The 22,804-nt window shown below is 42.2% G+C and overlaps 1 protein-coding gene across 2 annotated transcripts in view; it reads right to left on the bottom strand.

The window, feature by feature from the left end:
• The window catches only part of ilvbl (ilvB (bacterial acetolactate synthase)-like), a 55,198-nt gene that overhangs the window by 4,358 nt on the left and 28,036 nt on the right, over positions 1-22,804 (bottom strand). The window contains exons 1-13 of one of the 2 annotated variants that reach the window (XM_061878729.1): positions 22,583-22,777; positions 22,377-22,482; positions 20,709-20,910; positions 18,668-18,795; positions 18,348-18,598; positions 14,074-14,173; positions 13,902-13,999; positions 13,690-13,826; positions 8,325-8,459; positions 8,117-8,231; positions 5,520-5,689; positions 5,381-5,451; positions 5,198-5,269 (exon numbers count right to left, since the gene is read on the bottom strand). In XM_061878729.1, coding sequence (XP_061734713.1) covers positions 5,198-5,269; positions 5,381-5,451; positions 5,520-5,689; positions 8,117-8,231; positions 8,325-8,459; positions 13,690-13,826; positions 13,902-13,999; positions 14,074-14,173; positions 18,348-18,598; positions 18,668-18,795; positions 20,709-20,910; positions 22,377-22,481 — 1,584 coding nt within the window. In that variant the 5' untranslated portion in view covers position 22,482; positions 22,583-22,777. Of the gene's footprint in view, positions 1-5,197; positions 5,270-5,380; positions 5,452-5,519; positions 5,690-8,116; positions 8,232-8,324; positions 8,460-13,689; positions 13,827-13,901; positions 14,000-14,073; positions 14,174-18,347; positions 18,599-18,667; positions 18,796-20,708; positions 20,911-22,376; positions 22,483-22,582; positions 22,778-22,804 lie in introns of those variants that run through there. The other variant, XM_061878730.1, reaches the window with a different exon arrangement.

The raw sequence follows: 22,804 nt of genomic DNA, 5'->3' as shown, positions 1-22,804 counted from the left end.
ACATCAAACACATGCTGCTTCCTTAATAGGTGCCATCACTCTTACCAGAAACATAGATTACTGTTTGAGTCACACTTGACTAACTACAAGCCCGGACAAAAGGCACTTACAGTGTCTCTTAGCCTGGGTGAGGAATCTGGTTCACAGAAAAAACAGAACTTTTAGACTATTATGTAGAAAGCTGGAACGCAAATGGCGTTTGACGTAACTTGAGGGTTTCCTTTAAGCATGGAGTGATAGTTTAAAAACTTATAAACAAGCGGTTAACTTAGCTAAAACTAATTACTACTCCAATCTCATCCTACTCAATAAAAATCAATCAATCAATCAATGTTTACTTATATAGCCCTAAATCACAAGTGTCTCAAAGGGCTGCACAAACCACCACGACATCCTCGGTAGGCCCACATAAGGGCAAGGAAAACTCACACCCAGTGGGACGTCGGTGACAATAATGACCCTGTGGGACGTCGGTGACAATGATGACTATGAGAACCTTGGAGAGGAGGAAAGCAATGGATGTCGAGCGGGTCTAACATGATACTGTGAAAGTTCAATCCACAATGGATCCAACACAGTCGCGAGAGTCCAGTCCAAAGCGGATCCAACACAGCAGCGAGAGTCCCGTTCACAGCGGAGCCAGCAGGAAACCATCCCAAGCGGAGGCGGATCAGCAGCGCAGAGATGTCCCCAGCCGATACACAGGCAAGCAGTACATGGCCACCGGATCGGACCGGACCGGACCCCCTCCACAAGGGAGAGTGGGACATAGAAGAAAAAGAAAAGAAACGGCAGATCAACTGGTCTAAAAAGGGAGTCTATTTAAAGGCTAGAGTATACAAATGAGTTTTAAGGTGAGACTTAAATGCTTCTACTGAGGTGGCATCTCGAACTGTTACCGGGAGGGCATTCCAGAGTACTGGAGCCCGAACGGAAAACGCTCTATAGCCCGCAGACTTTTTTTGGTCTTTGGGAATCACTAATAAGCTGGAGTCCTTTGAACGCAGATTTCTTGCCGGGACATATGGTACAATACAATCGGCAAGATAGGATGGAGCTAGACCGTGTAGTATTTTATACGTAAGTAGTAAAACCTTAAAGTCACATCTTAAGTGCACAGGAAGCCAGTGCAGGTGAGCCAGTACAGGCGTAATGTGATCAAACTTTCTTGTTCTTGTCAAAAGTCTAGCAGCTGCATTTTGTACCAACTGTAATCTTTGTTCAGTACAGTAGCATCGCTAACCCAACAAGGGACTCCTCCCAATCGCTCCGCCCACTCAGCAGATGACTTTATGAATTTCTTTCATAAGAAAATGTAACTCATTAGAAAGGAGATTAAAGACAATGCGTCCCAGCTACAACTGGGTTTGATTAACGCAGTTAATAGAACCCAGAAAAAATAACATTAGAGGAACACCTGCCACTTGTAAATGCATCAAAACAAACAAAGTTATCAAGGAGCTGTTTGTAATATTAGGACCATCAGTGCTAAATATTACCTTATCGCATTCTTCTGGTACTGTTCCCCTCGCATTCAAAAAAGCGGTCATTCATCCTCTGCTCAAAAGACCTAATTTCGATCCTGATCTCATTGTAAACTACTTAATCTCGAAAATCCTAAAAATAATTGTTGCACGGCAGCTAAATGAACACTTAGCGTCTAACAATCTCTGTGGACCCTCTCAGTCCGGTTTCAGGGCAAATCACTCTAGGCAAAAATGACTAATGATCCATTGCTAACTATGGATGCTGATGCGTCATCCATGTTGCTGCTACTTGATCTTAGCACTGCTTTTGATATGATCGACCATAACATTCTATCAGAACGTATCAAAACACCTATTGGTATGATATGCCTTTTCCTGGTTTAAGTCCTATCTTACTGACAGGATGCAGTGTGTTTCCCATAACAATGTGACCTCGGAGTCTGTTAAAGTATCATGCGGAGAGTTCCACAAGGTTCGGTTCTTGGCCCTGCACTCTTCAACATCTACATGCTGCCACTAGGTGGTGACATTATACGCAAATACGGTGTTAGCTTTCACTGTTATGCTGACGACACCAAACTCTACATGCCCCTAAAACTGGCCAATACGTTAGATCAGGGATCGGGAACATTTTTGGCTGAGAGAGCCATGAAAGCCAAATATTTCAAAATGTATTTCCATGAGAGCCATATAATATTTTTTAACACTGAATACAACTAAATGTGTGCATTTTTAAGTAAGACCAACATTTTTGGAGTATAATAAGTCTCTGGTTCTTTTTAATAACATTGTTATTCTAAAGTTAACCAATAATAAATATAATACTTCTCACCATTAATGCCACATCAGGACAGGTGCGATAGAAAACGGATTGTTGGATTAAAATGCATGAGAATGTTTCATAATTTGAACGTGATTTTTAACACTGTGATTACCAGCGGAATTGTTCATTGCTTATCGTGTTAAGCAATGTCAGCTAAGATTTATCTGAGAGCCAGATGCAGTCATCAAAAGAACTACATCTGGCTCTAGAACCATAGGTTCCCTAACCCTGCGTTAGATTGTAGTCAGCTGGAGGCGTGTCTAAATAAAATTAAACAATGGATGTCCAGCAACTTTTTGCATTTTAGCGCTAAGAAAAACGGAAATGTTGATTAGACACCGGTACCTATTTAATAATACCACTACACGCTACACAACACCTTACTTACATAAATCACATTACAAAAAAAATGTGAAACTGCCAAAAAGGAGAGGATTTGAAAGGGTGCCTTGAGGAATGCGTTACAAGTTTGGACCCCTGTTTTCTGTTTGCTTGGAAGGTTAAAGCCCTACTGAAATAAGATTTTCTTATTCAAATGGGGATAGCAGGTCCATTCTATGGGTCATACTTGATAATTTCGCGATATTGCCATATTTTTGCTGAAAGGATTTAGTAGAGAACATTGGCGATAAAGTTCGCAACTTTTGGTTGCCAATAAATAAGCCTTGCCTGTACCGGAAGTAGCAGACGATGTGCGCGTGACGTCACGGGTTGTGGAGCTCCTCACATCCTCACATTGTTTACAATCATGGCCACCAGCAGCGAGAGCGATTCGGACCGAGAAAGCGACGATTTCCCCATTAATTTGAGCGAGGATGAAAGATTTGTGGTTGAGGAAAGTGAGAGTGAAGGACTAGAAAAAAAAAAGAAAGACGAGGGCAGTGGGAGCGATTCAGATATTATTCGACACATTTACTAGGATAATTCTGGAAAATCCCTTATCTGCTTATTGTGTTACTAGTGTTTTAGTGAGGTTACATGGTCGTACCTGTACAACCTGAAAGTCGGAGGGGTGTGGCCACGGGTGTGGTGACCGCCAGTGTCTCCAAGGGAAGCCACGTTTCTCAATGAGGCGAAGGCAGCCGGGCTGAGATTTTTAATTTTTTTCCCAAGAGAAAAAACGCACTTGCAGGAGGAACGACGCAAACTCTCTGCTCATGTCTACGGTAAGAGCAGACTTATTACCACCATTTTCTCACCGAAACCTACCGATTGACATGTGGTAGAGAAATATGTTCGCTTGACCGCTCTGTTCCATAGTAAAGCTTCACTGTCATCTTTCAGGAATGTAAACAAGGAAACAAGGAAACACCGGCTGTGTTTGTGTTGCTAAAGGCGGCTTCCCACCAACATCTTTCTTCTTTGACGTTTCCATTATCCATCCATCCATTTTCTACCGCTTATTCCCTTTTGGGGTCGCGGGGGGCGCTGGCGCCTATCTCAGCTACAATCGGGCGGAAGGCGGGGTACACCCTGGACAAGTCGCCATCTCATCGCAGGGCCAACACAGACAACACTCACATTCACATTCACACACTAGGGCCAATTTAGTGTTGCCAATCAACCTATCCCCAGGTGCATGTCTTTGGAAGTGGGAGGAAGCCGGAGTACCCGGAGGGAACCCACGCATTCACAGGGAGGACATGCAAACTCCACACAGAAAGATCCCGAGCCTGGATTTGAACCCAGGACTGCAGGACCTTCGTATTGTGAGGCAGACGCACTAACCCCTCTGCCACCGTGAAGCCCACTTTTCCATTATCAATTGAACAAATGGCAAAAGATTCAGCAACACAGATGTCCAGAATACTGTGGAATTATGCGATTAAAGCAGATGACTTATAGCTGGGATCGGTGCTGGAACAAAATGTCCGCTACAATCCGTGACGTCACACGCACGCGTCATCATACCGCGACGTTTTCAGCAGGATAATTCGCGCGAAATTTAAAATTGCAATTTAGTAAACTAAAATGGCCGTATTGGCATGTGTTGCAATGTTAATATTTCATCATTGATATATAAACTATCAGACTGCGTGGTCGGTAGTAGTGGGTTTCAGTAGGCCTTTAACAATACCACTACGCGCTACACAACACCTTACTTACATAAATCACATTATGAAAAAAATATGTAACTGCCACAAAGGAGAAGATTTGAAATGGTGCCTTGAGGAACGCGTCAGTTCTGTAAATCACAAGTTTGGACGCCTATGTTTTCTGTTTGCTTGGAAGGTAAAAATGTATTTGCCAGTGTTTACAACAGGAGTACTTTTGTGTTTTTAAGAATTTGCTGACAAATAAAAATGGTCTCCTGAGTTTCGAACTGAACTTGGGGCCAGTATAGCCGTGATAAACACTGTCCCTGTCAAATAAACAATAAATTAAAAATATCTGGGGTTCCCAAGTATTACTAGGTAGAGCCGGTTTACCCTGAGTGGCACTTGCACCACAGTTTCAGATTAATCTTACTTATTATAGGGACAGCGTGGCAAAGTTGGGAGAGTGGCCGTGCCAGCAATCTGAGGGTTACTGGTTCAATCCACACCTTCTTCCATCCTAGTCACGTCCGTTGCGTCCTTGAGCAAGACACTTCACCCTTGCTCCTGATGGGTCTTGGTTAGCGCCTTGCATGGCAGCTCCCGCCATCAGTGTGTGAATGTGTGTGAATGTGTGAAGATGGAAATAGTGTCAAAGCGCTTTGAGTTCCTTAAAAAGGTAGAAAAGCCCTACACAAGAATAACCCATTTACCATTTATCTTACCATTATTATAATAATAACAATGATGAAATACATTCATAGCGCACCTTTCTAAACACTCAAATCGCTTTATATTTACTCTATACTTAGGAATACATTTGAAGTAGTATGCATGTAGTAAAGGTGTACCTTGTGTCGAGTGAAGGTGTCAAACTCTGCAACACTGTACCCTAAGGAGCCGTCCCCGTAGATAATCCAGACCTCGAATAAAAACAACACACAGCAGGTCATATTTCAGTCATGAAGTATCGTTAGCAATCAACCGATGAGCATCTGCAACCCTTAAAAAAAAACTTTAAAAAAAAAACCTACCTCAGACTCAGGCCGGCACAGTTTTGCCCCGAGCGCAAATCCGCCTCCCACTCCCAGCGTTCCGAAGGCCCCTTACGAGACCAGAAAACAGTAGTCAAGATTCAAAAGGTGCTCTTCACAAGTCATGTGATGTGCAGACCTGGATCGAGCCAACGTAGCGGCCCTCGTGGTCTCATGATGTAAGCCGCGCTTCCTACAAAATCACCCCCGTCTGCGACAATGATACTGTCGTCCGCCATCAGCTCATCCAGAAGGTGGAGAACTTTCAAGGGGTTCAGGTGATGCTCCGTCTTCTCAGCGGCTTTAGTCCTGATGAACACAACGTTATCATTCCTTCACTGAAGAAACAGCTCAAGACATATGAAAGACACAGTTTAACAACACAAAATCGAGCACATGTTTAAAAAGTCATCAATATTTCAACTATTTTATATCCATCCATCCATTTTCTACAAATCTAGATGTATAAACAAAACAGCAGAGACTTGACAGGGCTGTTTAAAGGGGAACATTATCACAATTTCAAAAGGGTTAAAAACAATAAAAATCAGTTCCCAGTGGCTTATTTTATTTTTTGAAGTTTTTTCAAAATTTTACACCTCCCGGAATATCCCTAAAAAAAGCTTTAAAGTTCTTGATTTTCGCTATTTGCGATGCAACTGTCCATTTCCCTGTGACGTCATACAGGGCTGCCAATACAGCATGGCGGTTACCACAGCAAGATATAGCGACATTAGCAGTGATTCAGACTCGGATTTCAGCGGTTTAAGCGATTCAACAGATTACGCAAGTATTGAAACAGATGGTCAGAGTATGGAGGCAGATAGTGAAAACGAAAGTGAAGAAGAAATTGAAGCTATTGAGCGAATAGCTATTGACGCTATTCGGCCATAGCATGGGTGTACCTAATGAAGTGGCCCATAGAATGGCTGCCTTATTAGCATCGCCGGTAAAATGTGCAGACCAAACGATCAGGACTTTCGCATCTTGTGACACTGGAGCAACTTAAATCCGTCGATTGGTAAGTGTTTGTTTCGCTTTAAATGTGGGGATCTAGTTTCAAATGTACATACAGCTAGCGTAAATAGCATGTTAGCATCGATTAGCGTAGCATGTTAGCATCGATAAGCTGGCAGTCATGCCGTGACCAAATATGTCTGATTAGCACATAAGTCAATAACATCAACAAAACTCACCTTTATGATTTCGTTGACTTAACCGTTGCAAATACATCTGCAGGTTATCCATACATCTCTGTGCCATGTCTGTCTTAGCATCGCCGGTCAAATGTGAAGACACTCTGGCAAATTCAATGGGGGTCTGGCGGCAGATTTCTTGCCAGTGGTGCAACTTGAATCCCTCCCTGTTAGTGTTGTTACACCCTCTGACAACACACCGACTAGGCATGATGTCTTCAAGGTTCCAAAAAATAGTAGGAAAAATGGAAAATAACAGAGCTGAGACCCGGTGTTTGTAATGTGAAAATGAATATGGCGGGTGTGTTACCTCGGGGACGTCACCTTCTGACGTCATCGCTAAAAGACCGATAAACAGAAAGGCGTATAATTTGCCAAAATTCACCCATTTAGAGTTCGGAAATCGGTTAAAAAAATACATGGTCTTTTTTCTGCAACATCAAGGTATATATTGACGCTTGCATAGGTTTGGTGATAATGTTCCCCTTTAAGTGCTTTGTATTGCATGCTAAGAGTGCGATGCTCTTCTATCAATCAATACAACTTTATTTATATAACACTCTCATGCAGAGGCAAGTTGCAACCCAAAAATAATATTAAAGAACACAAACAAAGCACTATTGTTAATATATAACAAGACATGGCTTGGCACTGACGATTGAGGAAATACACCACTTTTAAGGCGTCCACACTGAGGAACAACTAAAAATTAACGTAATCTAACAAATAATCCATCCATCCATTTTCTACCGCTTGTCCCTTTCAGGGTTGCAGGGGGTGCTGGAGCCTATCTCAGCTAATCTAACAAGTAATATAAAATATATTTTAAAATAAAAGTAAAAATGAAATACAAATAATAAATGAATAAATTAATTAATAAATAAAAAAATTGTGAAAATAAAAGTTGTAATAATAGCAATATACGTGAAAATATTTTTTTCTCCAAAAATTTGAGGCATAAATACGCTCTATAGCCTTGAAAATACAGTACATTGTTGAGGTGGTACTTGGTGTAAAAAGTTTGACTAACATTGTTGTTGTACTGATGCCATTGCTGAATCTTTGTGCAAAACGAGTGATTTCAGAACTGATTTGACTTTGAAGAATTGCCTCTTTCATTTATCTATCCATGCATTTTCTACCGGTTTTCCCTTTTGGGGTAGTGGGGGGGTGCTGGAGCTTATCTCAGCTACATTTGGGCGGAAGGCGGTGTACACCCTGGACAAGTCGCCACCTCATCGCAGGACCAACACAGATAGACAGACAACATTCACACTCACATTCACACACTAGGACCAATCAACCTATCTCCAGGTGCATGTTTTTTTACAGGTGGGAGGAAGCCGGATTACCCGGAGGGAACCCACGCAGTCATGGGGAGAACATGCAAACTCCGCACAGAAAGATCCTGAGCCCTGGATTGAACTCAGTACCTTTGTATTGAGAGGCACATGCACTAACCTCTTTTCCACCATGCTGCCCTTGCCTCTTTCAGTATTTTGCCACATTAAATACACACACACAAAACAAACATTTTCACCTGTTTGTGTTTTCTTTGACGCTATCTCCTGCTTTGAGGCTTTCAGACCATTCTACTGGACAGCGATGGCCCTTCAATCCTTTGGACAGTTGTACTAAAAATGAGCCAGCATCACCTACAAAAAAACAAAAACATGGAGGTTCTAAGATCTTTAACTGTTTAAAGATAACTGTCCATGCCAATAATTTCCTATCAGCATTAAGCATACCTTGAATGGCTATTGTTGGTTTCCAGAACATATCAGAGTTTTTGAGCAGCTGCGTCTTGTCTCGGTTGACGGCGATGATCTTGCTGCGTCTGCTCAGAACTCTGCCGTAGCTCAAACGGAAGTCGCACACGGTCCCTGCGAAAAAGAGAACAGGGTTTGTAAATGTGGGCCGTCAGTCACAAACATTGACTTTAGCGCCACCGTGTGATTCAAACAGCATGCTTTATTGACTGAGCTTGGGAGCAGTTGGCAAAATACTTTCCATACACCCCGCCTTCCGCCCAATTGTAGCTGAGATAGGCGCCAGCGCCCCCCGCGACCCCGAAAGGGAATAAGCGGTAGAAAATGGATGGATATATCAACATGCCAGTTATTACACAGTCTAGACTCTAATTAGATGTGCAAAATGACAGGATGGTGACTTCTATCAACACACCTTCCCTCTAAAGCAGTGGTTCTCAAATGGGGTATGCATACCCCTGGGGGTACTTGAAGGTATGCCAAGGGGTACGTGAGATTTTTTTAAAATATTCTAAAAATAGCAACAATTCAAAAATCCTTTATAAATATCCATCCATCCATTTTCTACCGCTTATTCCCTTTCGGGGTTGCGGGGAGCGCTGGCGCCTATCTCAGCTACAATCGGGCATATATTTATTAAATAATAATTCAACAAAATATGAATGTAAGTTCATAAACTCTGAAAAAAAAATACAACAATGTTGACATCAGTGTTGACAGCTAGATTTTTTTGTGGACATGTTCAATAAATATTGATGTTAAAGATTTTTTTTTTGTGAAGAAATGCTTAGAATTAAGTTCATGAATCCAGATGGATCTCTATTACAATCCCTAAAGAGGGCACTTTAAGTTGATGATTACTTCTATGTATAGAAATCTTTATTTATAACTGAATCACTTGTTTATTTTTCAACAAGTTTTTAGTTATTTTTTATTATTTTTATTTTTTTTCAAATAGTTCAAGAAAGACCACTACAAATGAGCAATATTTTGCACTGTTATACAATTTGGCCCCGCGATGAGGTGGCGACTTGTCCAGGGTGTACCCCGCCTTCCGCCCGATTGTAACTGAGATAGGCGCCAGCGCCGCCCGCGACCCCAAAGAGGGAATAAGCGGTAGAAAATGGATGGATGGATGTTTTACAATTTAATAAATCAGAAACTGATGACATAGTGCTGTATTTTACTTCTTTATCTCTTTTTTCAAACAAAAATGCTTTGCTCTGATTAGGGGGTACTTGAATTAAAAAAATTGTTCACAGGGGGTACATCACTCAGAAAAGGTTGAGAACCACTGCTCTAAAGTAATGTAAACATGGGCACTGCAATCTAACAGCAACATTACAAATAAGCCAAAATAATAATGATTGACAATAGGCTGCGGGATACACCATTGTCCCTAAATTCAAATCAATGCCATCTTCACTGCAATATTCAAGTTGATAAACGTTTTGATGAACTTGCTTTTCAACTCCTGCTTCATCAATACCACGTCTCTACATTGGGGAGCCTCTATGCAGGCAATATTAAAAAAAAATAACAGAGATGACCTCTATATGCACTTCATCTTCAACATCAATAACACATCTCTATGACATTGTTGAGCCTTGTGAGTGATGTGGAATGACAACGTGGGGACACGCAATGCTAACAACACAAAATGCTAACAACACAGCTAACAGGGGGTGATCAAGGGTGATGGGTCAAATGCAGAGAATAATTTTGCCACACCTAGTGCGTGTGTGACAATCATTGGTACGAAATAAGAGTTGTAGCTGTCACAGTCATGCACTGCAAAAAGTCAGTATTCAAAAACAAGAAAAAAATACAAAAATAGGGATATTTTATTTGAACTAAGCAAAATTATCTGCCAATAGAACAAGAACATTTGGCTTGTCAAGACTTTCCAAAACAAGTAAAATTAGTTAACTTCAATGAACCCCAAAATACCTTAAAATAAGTATATTCTCACTAATAACAAGTGCACTTTTCTTGGTAGAAAAAAAAAAGAGACCTTTTTGCTCAATATGTTGAAAAATATTCTTAAATTAAGTAAATGCTAGTGCCATTATCTTGAAATAATGATATACAGTCATGATTTTTTTTCATGCTTGAAGTAAGAAATGATTACTTTAAAAAAGCAGTTTTATACTTGTGAGTGTTGACGACACAGCTTTGCAACAGTTGATATTCTAGTTTCAAGCATGTTTTGTTCAATATAGGTCATAAAATCTCAGGACCAGAACCCTTAAAACAAGTAAAACACTAACATAAAATCTGCTTTGTGAGAAGAATTATCTTATCAGACAGAAAATGAGCAAATATCACCCTTATTTGAGATAAGTGCCACAGTGTAAAACAGATAGTAATAATAATAAAAATGCCGTATATCTTTGAATTGCCACCGGGGCGCTAATTTAAAACCTCTTCTAACTCCTGCGCTTACCAAAGGCATGCGGTAAAACTAAGCATGCACTAATTATTTTAAAACCTCTTCTCACTCCGCGTTTACCAAGGGTATGCAGTAAAAATTTGAGTGTGACGTAAGCTTGGACCTTAAATCCTACTGAATAGCTCTTAGTCTTCTTCCCTTAGTGCGGTTTAAAATTACCAGTATTGAAATCAGCCTCCTCCATTTTGAAAATGATGACAGGGGAAGTGTCACTCGTGACGTCACGAATTTGACCAGGCGGTAATACTAAGCATGCGCTAATTATTTTGGGAAGCGAGTTTGACCCGGCAGTAATTCAAGGCAGGCGCATACTATATACCCTGCGGCAATTCAAGGAAATACGGTAAATAAATTATAAAACTAGAAACAGCCCAATAGCTAGACCCAGCACGCATGTCTATAAAAAGGCTTTTTTTAAAAAGATGGGTTTTTAAGCCTTTTTTTTTAAAGCATCCACAGTCTGAGGTGCCTTCAAGTGGTCAGGGAGAGCGTTCCACAGACTGGGAGCAGCGGAGCTTAAAGCACGGTCTCCCATAGTTCGTAGCTGTTCGTGGAGAAAAATCTACTCCCATGTGGGCCGGACTGGTAAAATCACGGCACGATGAAGTGGGAAGTGAATTATATTTATACAGCGCTTTGCGATGAGGTGGCGACTTGTCCAGGGTGTTATCCGCCTGATTGTAGGTGAGATGGGCGCCAGCGCCCCCCGCTACCCCAAAACGGAGTTAGCGGTAGAAAATGGATGGATGGATAGCGCTTTTCTCAAGTGACTCAAATAGGGCTGGGCGATGGGACGGCGTGGCGCTGTGGGAGAGTGGCCGAGCGTCCCTGGTTCAAATCCCACCTAGTACCAACCTCGTCACGTCCGTTGTGTCCTGAGTAAGACACTTCACCCTTGCTCCTGATGGGTGCTGGTTGGCGCCTTGCATGGCAGCTCCCTCCATCAGTGTGTGAATGGGTAAATGTGGAAGTAGTGTCAAAGCGCTTTGAGTACTTTGAAGGTAGAAAAGCGCTATACAAGTACAACCCATTATATTTAATCTTACTTAGATTTCATTTTTGCAGTGTGTTGATCAAGGTTTTGCAGAACAACACACGCCCATGGTTTCAGCACATGGAAGCCCTGTTCTAACTTTGAGGAATTAGCCACGAGGTGATTTCTAACTAGGGGCCATGTTGTAGCAATGACGCTTGGAGGATCCTCCGTGCTACCTGTGAGTACTGTAATCTACAGTAAAATGCACTCAAGGTAACTATATTGGTTTAAACAAGTATAAAGATGACTATATGGGTGATTTTATGTTTGGGTGGATCATGGCATAATAGCTGTGTAAATGTATCAACAAGTGCCTTAGGTAAATTATTGTACTTTTGTAAGGTACTTTTTGAAACTTTTATTTTGTTAGCGCAGTCAGACCAGATGTGCACAGCGCAGTGATTGTGAAGGGGTATGTGTTCAGTTGTTCTGAGCTTGACAAGTTTGGAGACGACTTAAAACTCTCAAGTTGCGACTGCTGTTTGTACATTGATATTACATCAATGATGTCGTTCACAACAACACAACCAGATGAGGCGTGATTGTTCTTGCTACCTTTAGTTTCGTAGTTTAGTCACTTTTTCAAATTGTTTAGTTCAGGAAACCAATTCAGGACGGTCAAGTGTTTCGGGGATGAATGAGCAATCCTGGACTCATTATTTTCCAAAACAAATGTTTTGTTTCCTCACAATGACAGCACTTCACTTACGTTTGAGTCAATTTCCATTATATTCTGTGGTTCAACAGCATTTACAATTTTATTGGCCAATTCTGTGATTTCTTCCGTGGTTAAAAAAGAAAAAATTACGTGACTTTTTGTTGAGTTTACTGATTATTGATTTGACATACCAGCGCTGTGTCAAGTAAAAAGTAGCAACCATGGTGACAGGACTTGGACTATGTGATGGTTTGTTTTTCCGACGCAAAGGAAAATTGGCCCGAGCAAGGCGTGAATGAAGGTACATATTTATTTTTAACACTATAACTCAAAAAAGGCAAACAGAATGCTCTCACAAGGAGGTACAAACACTTGGCTATGAGAACAAACAAAGCAAGAAGGCAAAACTAAACAAACCAAAAACTTACGTGGCATGGACAGAATGATTAAACAGCATGGCTTGGCATGAATGGAGTTGAAGTATATGTAAAGTTGCCAGGTGCAGGTTTAAATAATAGCTATGATAAGGGCAAACGGGTGTGAGACATGAGGACAGGGGTGTGACATGAGGACAAGGTGAAAACTAATGGGTTGCTATGGTAATAAGACAAACAAGGAAGTGCAGGAACAGGAACTGATTGTCCAAAAAAATAAAACCAAACACGACAAAAACAAAACATGATTCCATAGACGTGACACATGGTGAGATCCCAAACTTCTAGAACCTACTCAGTGGCCTAGTGGTTAGAGTGTCCGCCCTGAGATCAGTAGGTTGTGAGTTCATACCAAAGACTATAAAAATGGGACCCATTACCACCCTGCTTGGCACTCAGCATCAAGCGTTGGAATTGGGGGTTAAATCACCAAAATGATTCTGGAGCGAGGCCACCGCTTCTGCTCACTGCTCCCCTCACCTCCCAGGGGGTGAAAAAGGGAATGGGTCAAATGCAGAGGACAAATTTCACCCCACCTAGTGTGTGTGTGACAATCATTGGTACTTTAACTTTAACTAGAAGCATTTTTTTCCACTCATTCGCTCCTCATCCATTTCACCATTACAAGCTCAGTAAACTGTATGCGGCCATTAAATTGTTTTAGGATCTTGAGAAGTCAAAATCGAAATTGTGATTAAAATTGGATTAATTGACCAGCCCTACTATGTAATTAGTAACCCGCTAAGAAAGGCAACAAAACTGACCTGCAAGGATGACCAAATCCGCTTCCTTCAGAGCATCACGCCTGTTTTGTCTAATGTGGATCGGACTATCTTTACCCAGCATACCCCGAGACATGCCGCCAAGGAAGCAAGGGATGCCCAGCTCCTCCAAAGCCCTCCTGTAATGCAATCACACCGCTTTAGAACTGGTAAGTTTTTTTTAATCCAGAATTAAATCAAACCAGAGTCTTTACCTGATGTCATCCACTGGCGTCGGGGGTAGAGTGGCTTGGCTACCCAGTAGGAAAACAGGTTTTTCAGCTCGGCTAAGCAGCTCTATACAATTTTGTACCTGGTTTGCATTAGGAAAAAAAAAACATACTCATCAGTGTAAAAAACAACAACAACAAAGCTTAAATTATGTACCTCCTTGCTGGTGGCTTGTGGGATGTCAACAGGAAGTGGTGAAACATCACTTTGCTCCCAGGCGCCGGCAAAAATATTCATAAGGTGATTGTTGATGTACCTAGCGAGAACACCCGTTAAATACATTTGGTAAATAAACCAGTTATTGTTTATTGCACAAGTAAATTGATGTCTATGCAATTAATTGAGGAGTCTCCGATAGTTGACAAAAAAAACATCTAGGACTCTAATTAGCACAAAAAAAAAAAACAGCATTAAGGCTGCGGCTCTAGGCAACCTCCTGCTGCAGCTTTTTTTTTTTTTAATAACTTCACAAAATGATGGTTGTGAACTGAGGTCGGCTGTTGAAACTCATGCTTGGTAAACTTGCCTGGCTATTGTTTACAATGACCGAATTATTGTTATTAATACTGACTCCTAATCGCGATTGCAACATCGGTTGTGTTGCTGCTGGGTAAAATGGTAAAATGGGTTATACTTGTATAGCGCTTATCTACCTTCAAGGTACTCAAAGCGCTTTGACACTATTTCCACATTCACCCATTCACACACATTCACACACTGATGGCGGGAGCTGCCATGCAAGGCGCTAACCTAACCAGGACCCATCAGGAGCAAGGGTGAAGTGTCTTGCTCAAGGACACAACGGACGTGACTAGGGTGGTAGAAGGTAGGGATTGTACCAAGAACCCTCAGGTTGCTGGCACCGCCACTCTTCCAACCGCGCCACGCCGTCCCTGGTTTGTGCAATACACATGTTCATAAATGACCAAGTGTTTAAAGAGGGTTGACTTTTCCTTTCCAAATTACTATTAAAAAAAAAAAAAAAAAGTAAACGCAATATTTCAGAAATATTCAATCAATTTCCAGTAATTAGAGCATTTACAAATAAATATTTACATACTTTTTTTAAACTTATCTTAGAACATGCAAACTAGACACAGACAGATCACGAGCCCGGGATAGAACTCAGGACTACTCTGGACCTACGTATTGATTCAATAATACTTTTTTTATGTTGTAATGAGGCATAGCATTGGTGTCATTAAGCCTATTTTAGGGGGGCTTCAATATTCTGAAACTTCCCTAAATAATTTGGTGTAAAATTTTTGTTTTTACAAAAAAATGCAGAAAAATTTAGAATAAATATGCAGGAATATGAGTTTCAATAAATAATATAACCTGTCATTATTCATTATGATTATAAAGCATTTGAAGACCGTTTGTCAGTGCTTGGGTGCGGTATAGCTTGGTTAGTAGAACGGCCGTGCCAGCAACTTGAGGGTTCCAGGTTCGATCCCCGCTTCTGCCATCCTAGTCTCTGCCATTGTGTCCTTGGGCAAGACGCTTTACCCACCTGCTCCCAATGCCACTTCACTTCACTTCACTTATTATCCAATCCAATCTGTTCCATCAGTAACGCCCGCATTACTATACTGAAAATCTAGTCCAATGTTTTCACTGTTACCTAAGCATGGTCGAGCCACACCGCAGCAGCATGAAAGCTACTTCAATATATTCACAACACTGCAGGTGGGATGTCCAATTCATATTTTTTTTGGTCAAATGTTATGTTTTTATGAAGTGGTTCACATTACAAAACAAATGTGTCCAGACGGTCCTGCAGTGTTTACACAAGTAAACATGTTTCCATTCTAGTCAGCTCAGTACTAGCGCGTGTGTGGCAATTTCATGGATTCTGTGCAGTCAAAGTCAACATTTTCTGAACTGCGCAGAAGATTATGAAAGATGTCTCCCGCAGTTTTAGGGATATTTGTCACGATTTCTGCGATCACTGGTGGAATGTTGATTGACGTCAGTTACTAAAATATTATTTTTGGCTGTTTCTGCTAATTCGTCAACCTTTTTTTTCCTTATCAATAATCCATCCATCCATCTTCTTCCACTTATCCGAGGTCGGGTCGCGGGGGCAGCAGCCTAGCAGGGAAGCCCAGACTTCCCTCTCCCCAGCCACTTCGTCCAGCTCTTCCCGGGAGGTCCCGAGGCGTTCCCACGCCAGCCGGGAGACATAGTCTTCCCAACGTGTCCTGGGACTTCCCCGTGGCCTCCTACCAGTTGGACGTGCCCTAAACACCTCCCCAGGGAGGCGATCGGGTGGCATCCTGACCATATGTGGACCATATGCCCGAACCACATCATCTGGGTCCTCTCGATGTGGAGGAGCAGCCGCTTTACTTTGAGTTCCTCCCGGATGACAGAGCTTCTCACCCTATCTCTAAGGGAGAGCCCCGCCACCCGGCGGAGGAAACTCATTTCGGCCGCTTGTACCCGTAGTCTTGTCCTTTCGGTCATGACCCAAAGCTCATGACCATAGGTGAGGATGGGAACGTAAATCGACCGGTAAATTGAGAGCTTTGCCTTCCGGCTCAGCTCCTTCTTCACCACAACGGATCGATACAACGTCCGCATTACTGAAGACGCCGCACCAATCCGCCTGTCGATCTCACAATCCACTCTTCCCTCACTCGTGAACAAGACTCCTAGGGACTTGAACTCCTCCACTTGGGGCAGGGTCTCCTCCCCAACCGGGAGGTGGCACTTCACCCTTTTCCGGGCGAGAACCATGGACTCGGACTTGGAGGTGCTGATAGTCATTCCGGTCGCGTCACACTCGGGTGCAAACCGATCCAGTGAGAGCTGAAGATCCCAGCCAGATGAAGTCATCAGGACCACATCATCTGCAAAAAGCCCAGACCTAATCCCGCGGCCACCAAACCGGAACCCCTCAACGCCTTTACTGCGCCTAGAAATTCTGTCCATAAAAGTTATGAACAGAATAGGTGACAAAGGACAGCCTTGGCGGAGTCCAACCCTCACTGGAAATGTGTCCGACTTACTGCCAGCAATGTGTACCAAGCTCTGAGACCGATCGCACAGGGAGCGAACCGCCCCAATCAGACAGTCCGACACCCCATACTCTCTGAGCACTCCCCACAGGACTTCCCGAGGGACACGGTCGAATGCCTTCTCCAAGTCCACAAAGCACATGTAGACTGGTTGGGCAAACTCCCATGCACTCTCAAGGACCCTGCCTAAAGTATAGAGCTGGTCCACAGCTCCACGACCAGGACGAAAACCACACTGCTCCTGTCCAGAGGCAAAACCTAGTAACTCACTTCTAGCTGATTTTGAGAAAACAAAGGAAAACCAATCTATCTTGATGCTGTCTTACAAAGATCTACAAAGTCATCACACGTATGGATGTTTTCTTGAGCTTTCATTTTCTTGCCGATTGAGCCATGGATTGAATCTGCTCTCATGAACGTGTGCCCTTTCTCCAGATATTTTATCACAATCTCGGGTGGGCCCCATTCTGCGTTTGCACATTGGGCAAGAGCCGTGTACAGCGTCCAGTTTTTATTTTGACCTCCTCATTTATCTGCCCAAAAGAGTATGCAAGGGGAAGAATCAAGAACAATACATTTAATGAAGGTGCTTGCAACGTCCTGGGCCAATCTTCCAAATATCCCCTCGTGCCATAATATCACATAATCAGGTTGACCGTCGGCCCCCATTCGTGCAAATGTCTCATTAAAGACAATAAGGCGACTGACAAAGAAGCTATGATTGGTCCCTTGAGATACTAGGTTTTTCTGTTGTATCTACGCGGTTATGTGGTAGTTGCTAGGTCCTGCCATGCACGTAACAGCTTACTTACGGAACAAATTACAATATCGCATACACTAATGTAAAGCATATCACCTGGGAACTCCAAAATTATTATCAGCTCAGTTTAGACCAAGATTGAGTTACTGGGTTTTGCCTTTGGAGGGGAGACTGTTCCTCCTGAATCCGAGGTTCGACTATCCGGCGTAGCCTCCTCTCCAGTACACCTGAATAAACCTTACCGGGAAGGCTGAGAAGTGTGATCCCACGATAGTAAACCCTAACCCAATCAATAATCAAAAAACAAAATAGAAGCGCAAGACAAAAACTAAAATACTACACACAGGAAACCAGCAAAAAACTCAAAATAAGTCACAGCGGGATGTGACGGGAGGTGACTTTGAGACAGGAGCTATAGTCATGCATGCTTGGTTATTGTTTAAAGTCATATCCAACAATTGCGACGACTTTTTACTGTTAACTGAGTTATGTTTTTAATGATTTCTGCTGGTGGTGTGCCTCCGGATTTTTTCAACGCAAAAAATGTGTCTTGGCTCAAAAAAGGTTGAAAAACACTGCACTAGAGGGCCATAGAGAGCCATGTGGTTAAGAAACATGGATGTAGAGAATACAGGCTGATAACGTACCAGGAGACAATTTTGCCCATCATGCCCTTGGGAGGGTTCTTAACAGCAAACTCTCTGGACACCAGATGGAAGGGGTACAGCGTGTCGATGGGGAATTCTATGAAAACTGGCCCAGGTGTTCCAGACTGAGCGGCGGCCAGAGCCTTTCTGACCACAGGCACTATGTCTCTGACTGTTCTGACGGAGGCACAGAACTTACACAGAGGTTTGAACAGCGACATTTGGTCAATGTCTTGCAGCGCTCCCCTGCCCTGCACAACAATAGACAATGAAAATAGACGAGATGATTTTCTGAATAGTTACAATGTTTTTGTCCATACCTGAAGGAGTGTACCAGCAGCCCCTCCGATGAGCAACAATGGCGATTCTGCCATTTGAGCGTTCTTTACCGCAGTCACGGTGTTAGTGAGGCCTGGGCCAGCAGTCACTGCAGCTACACCGACAGTACCTAAAAGGGTATTTAATATTAATTAGTATGGTACAAACTTGATTTACGAAACCTTTTATTTGTGAAATTTTTTATTTAGGAACTTTTAAGATGGAGCCAAATATGCCACCGTGTGCAAACCATGTCTCTGTGTCATTCATTCTGTGATGCCTGCAGGTAAAAAAAAGGGAGCAACATTTTGGGGAGGGCAGTACAAGACATAACTTGTCATTTCTTAGGGCTTAATAGGAACTGGACTTTTTAGGAATTTTAAAATAATAATAATAATAATAATGGATAGGTTGATTGGCAACACTAAATTGGCCCTAGTGTGTGAATGTGAGTGTGAATGTTGTCTGTATATCTGTGTTGGCCCTGCGATGAGATGGCGACTTGTCCAGGGTGTACTCCGCCTTCCGCCCGATTGTAGCTGAGATAGGCGCCAGCGCCCCCCGCGACCCCGAAAGGGAATAAGCGGTAGAAAATGGATGGATGGATGGATTAGATTTTATATCGCGCTTTTCTATTATTAGATACTCAAAGCGCTGACAGAGAAGTGGGAACCCATCATTCATTCACACCTGGTGGTGGTAAGCTACATTTGTAGTAGGGGTGTGGGAAAAAATTGATTCGAATTTGAATCGCGATTCTCACGTTGTGCAATTCAGAATCGATTCTCTTTTTTTTTTTTTTTAAATCATTTTTTTTGTTTTTTTTTATCAATCCAACAAAACAATACACTGCAATACCATCCATTTTCCGTCCATTTTTCTACCGCTTATTCCCTTTTGGAGTCACGGGGGGCGCTGGCGCCTATCTCAGCTACAATCGGGGGGAAGACGGTGTACACCAGGGACAAGTCGCCACCTCATCGCAGGGCCACACTGCAATACCATAACAATGCAATCCAATTCCAAAACCAAACCTGACCCAGCAACACTCAGAACTGCAATAAACCGAGCAATTGAGAGGAGACACAAACACGACACAGAACAAACCAAAAGTAGTGAAACAAAAATGAATATTATCAACAACGGTATCAATATTAGTTATAATTTCAGCATAGCAGTAATTAAAAATACCTAATTGACATTATCATTAGACATTTATAAAAATAAAAAAAAGAACAATAGTTTCACAGTGGCTTACACTTGCATCGCATCTCATAAGCTTGACAACACACTGAGTCCAATATTTTCACAAAGATAAAATAAGTCATGTTTTTGGTTCGTTTAATAGTTAAAACAAATTTACATTATTGCAATCAGTTGATAAAACATTGTCCTTTACAATTATAAAAGCTTTTTACAAAAATCTACTACTCTGCTTGCATGTCAGCAGACTGGGGTAGATCCTGCTGAAATCCTATGTATTGAATGAATAAAGAATCATTTTAAATCAGGAAAAAAAATCGTTTTTGAATCGAGAATCATGTTGAATTGAAAAAAAAAATCGATTTTGAATTGAATCGTGACCCCAAGAATCGATATTGAATCAAATCGTGGGACACCCTAAGATTCGCAACCCTAATTTGTAGCCACAGCAGCCCTGGGGCAGACTGACGGAAGCGAGGCTGCCAGTTTGACTTAGTTGTGATGGACTTAGTTGTGATTTCCCTCTTTGCATGAAAGTTTAAAATGGGCATATATTAAAGCAGTATGAACAAGGATGTTTTAATGTAGACACATAGAATCATCAAACTGGTGTGATTATATGCATCAAGTGTTAATTCAAGGCTAAGGCAACATATTGAGATATTTATCGTATTACATGACATGGCCTGAAAATATCGAGATATTAAAAAAAGGCTATATTGCCGAGCCCTCGTGTGAATTGTGTGTCCTGGCTGCTCAGCACTAAGTGGCGAAAGCTTAAAGTGTGTGTTTAGGATTGTTAGTTTTTTCCCCCCCGTTGTTTCTGGGATGAACGTGCACCTGAAAGCCTCGCCACAGCATCGGCAGCAAACACAGCCGTGGCCTCGTGCCTGGTGTCAACGATCCGGATGCCTACTTTCTCGCAGGCCACCAAGATGGGCGAGATGTGTCCACCGACAAGAGTGAAGACATACTTGATCCCATGGGCGCGCAGGACCTCAGCCACGCGTTCGCCGCCATGTCGAGGGCTGTGTGTCTCTGTCTGCAGGACATTTGACATGAATAAACTGCAATGACATATCATATATCTCTACAAAACTCTATGTTAGCAGGGATGATTCGATAAACAGGTGGTTGCAGAAAAGGTCCCCAGTCAAACAGCATGTTTGCCACAATGTGCACATTTGACTTATTGTTAATGTGTGATGTGCTTTGTGCAAGGCTGCAAAGCACCAGGGTGTCATGTTGACCTTTGTGCTAGAAAAGCAAGACAAAGTGTAATGTTACATGAGTGCACCCTATCTTATCTTTAAAGGCCTACTGAAATCCACTACTAACAACTACGCAGTCCGATAGTTTATATATCAATGATTAAATCTTAACATTGTAACACATGCCAATACGGCCTTTTTAGTTGACTAAATTGCAATTTTAATTTTCCCGCAGAGTTTCTTGTTGAAAACTTCGTGGAATGATGACCCGTATGATGACGTGTGTTTGTGACGTCTCTGGTTGGAGGGGACATATTAGCCCAGCACCACTTGCAGCTAAAAGTCGTCTCTTTTCATCGCATAATTACAAAGTATTTTGGACATCTGTGTTGCTGAATCTTTTGAAATTTGTTCAATTAACAATGGAGACGTCAAATTAGAATGCTGTCGGTGGAAAGCGGTGGATTGCAGCTGCCTTTAGCAACCGAGACACAGCCTCTGTTTCTTTGTTTGTTGTGAAGCTTTAACACAGAGCGGTCAAGCGAACACGTTTGTCTACGTCAACCAGCAAGTTTTTGGATGGGACAATTCTGATATTAAGTCGACTCTTACCGGGGACATCAGTGGATTATGGGACCTCCTGCAGCAGCTGTCAAAAAAGGCAGCTGTAAGCTTGGCTCCTCTGAGAGACACTGGCGTTCACCGCAGCCATCCGACTTTGAGGTATGATTTTACAATCTCACTAAAACACTATTAAAACATTGAGCAGATAAGGGATCTTTCAGAATTATCCTAGTAAATGAGTCTAATTACATCTGAAACGCTTACACTGCCGCCGCCTGGAGCCGTCGCTTTTTTTTTTTTGTGCTTCAGTCTATCTTTCCTCCCCGCTCAAATTAATGGGGAAATCGTCGCTTTCTCGGTCTGAATAGCTCTTGCTGCTTGAGGCTATGATTATAAACAATGTGAGGATGTGAAGAGCCCTACAACCAGTGACGTCACGCACACATCGTCTGCTACTTCCGGTAGAGGCAAGGCTTTTCCATTGGCGACCAAAAGTTGCAAACTTTATCGTCGATGTTCTCTACTAAATCCTTTCAGCAGAAAATAGGGCAATGTGGCGAAATGATCAAGTATGACACATAGAATGGACCTGCTATCTCCGTTTAAATAAGAAAATGTCATTTCAGTAGGCCTTTAATTTAATGGGCGTTACCATGGTGACAGGGTATGGGGGGGGGGGGGGTCATCACCTTTATTCTACACACTTTTTCCAATGTGATTAAACATTCCTTACCTTGTGGAACCACTGGTACAGCAAGCCAAGTTTGTAGGCAGCAATCCCAAGTCCACTAACAGCAAAAAACGCAGAATATCCCAGAATGGTCACGAATAACTCCATGCTAAAAAGCAAGAGAAATAAAAAATAAAAAAACTTTTTATTACAAAACGTTCTGTTGAAGTTTAGCAGCTCCAGCTAGGCTACAGTGCTCCTGTACGCACCCATTTGTGACAGGTCGTGTCAGGCTGTTCTATTCACTGTACAGTTCGTAAATACAATGTTGAGTTTAAAAATGTGAGACGGTGAAGCAGTTTCTTTAACAAATTAATCCCGGAGCTGTCTTTTAACGTCAATGACAACGGAGCCATTCATGTGTTTACAACGCACAACAAGCTAGCTGGAAGCACAGAGTTGTTGTTTTTTTATTTCAAAATAAAACACAG

Source organism: Nerophis ophidion, linkage group LG18, assembly GCF_033978795.1.
Source record: "Nerophis ophidion isolate RoL-2023_Sa linkage group LG18, RoL_Noph_v1.0, whole genome shotgun sequence".
Lineage (NCBI taxonomy): Eukaryota > Metazoa > Chordata > Actinopteri > Syngnathiformes > Syngnathidae > Nerophis > Nerophis ophidion.
Note: the sequence above shows the minus strand (reverse complement) of the source record. Positions and strands in the feature narration are given on the sequence as shown.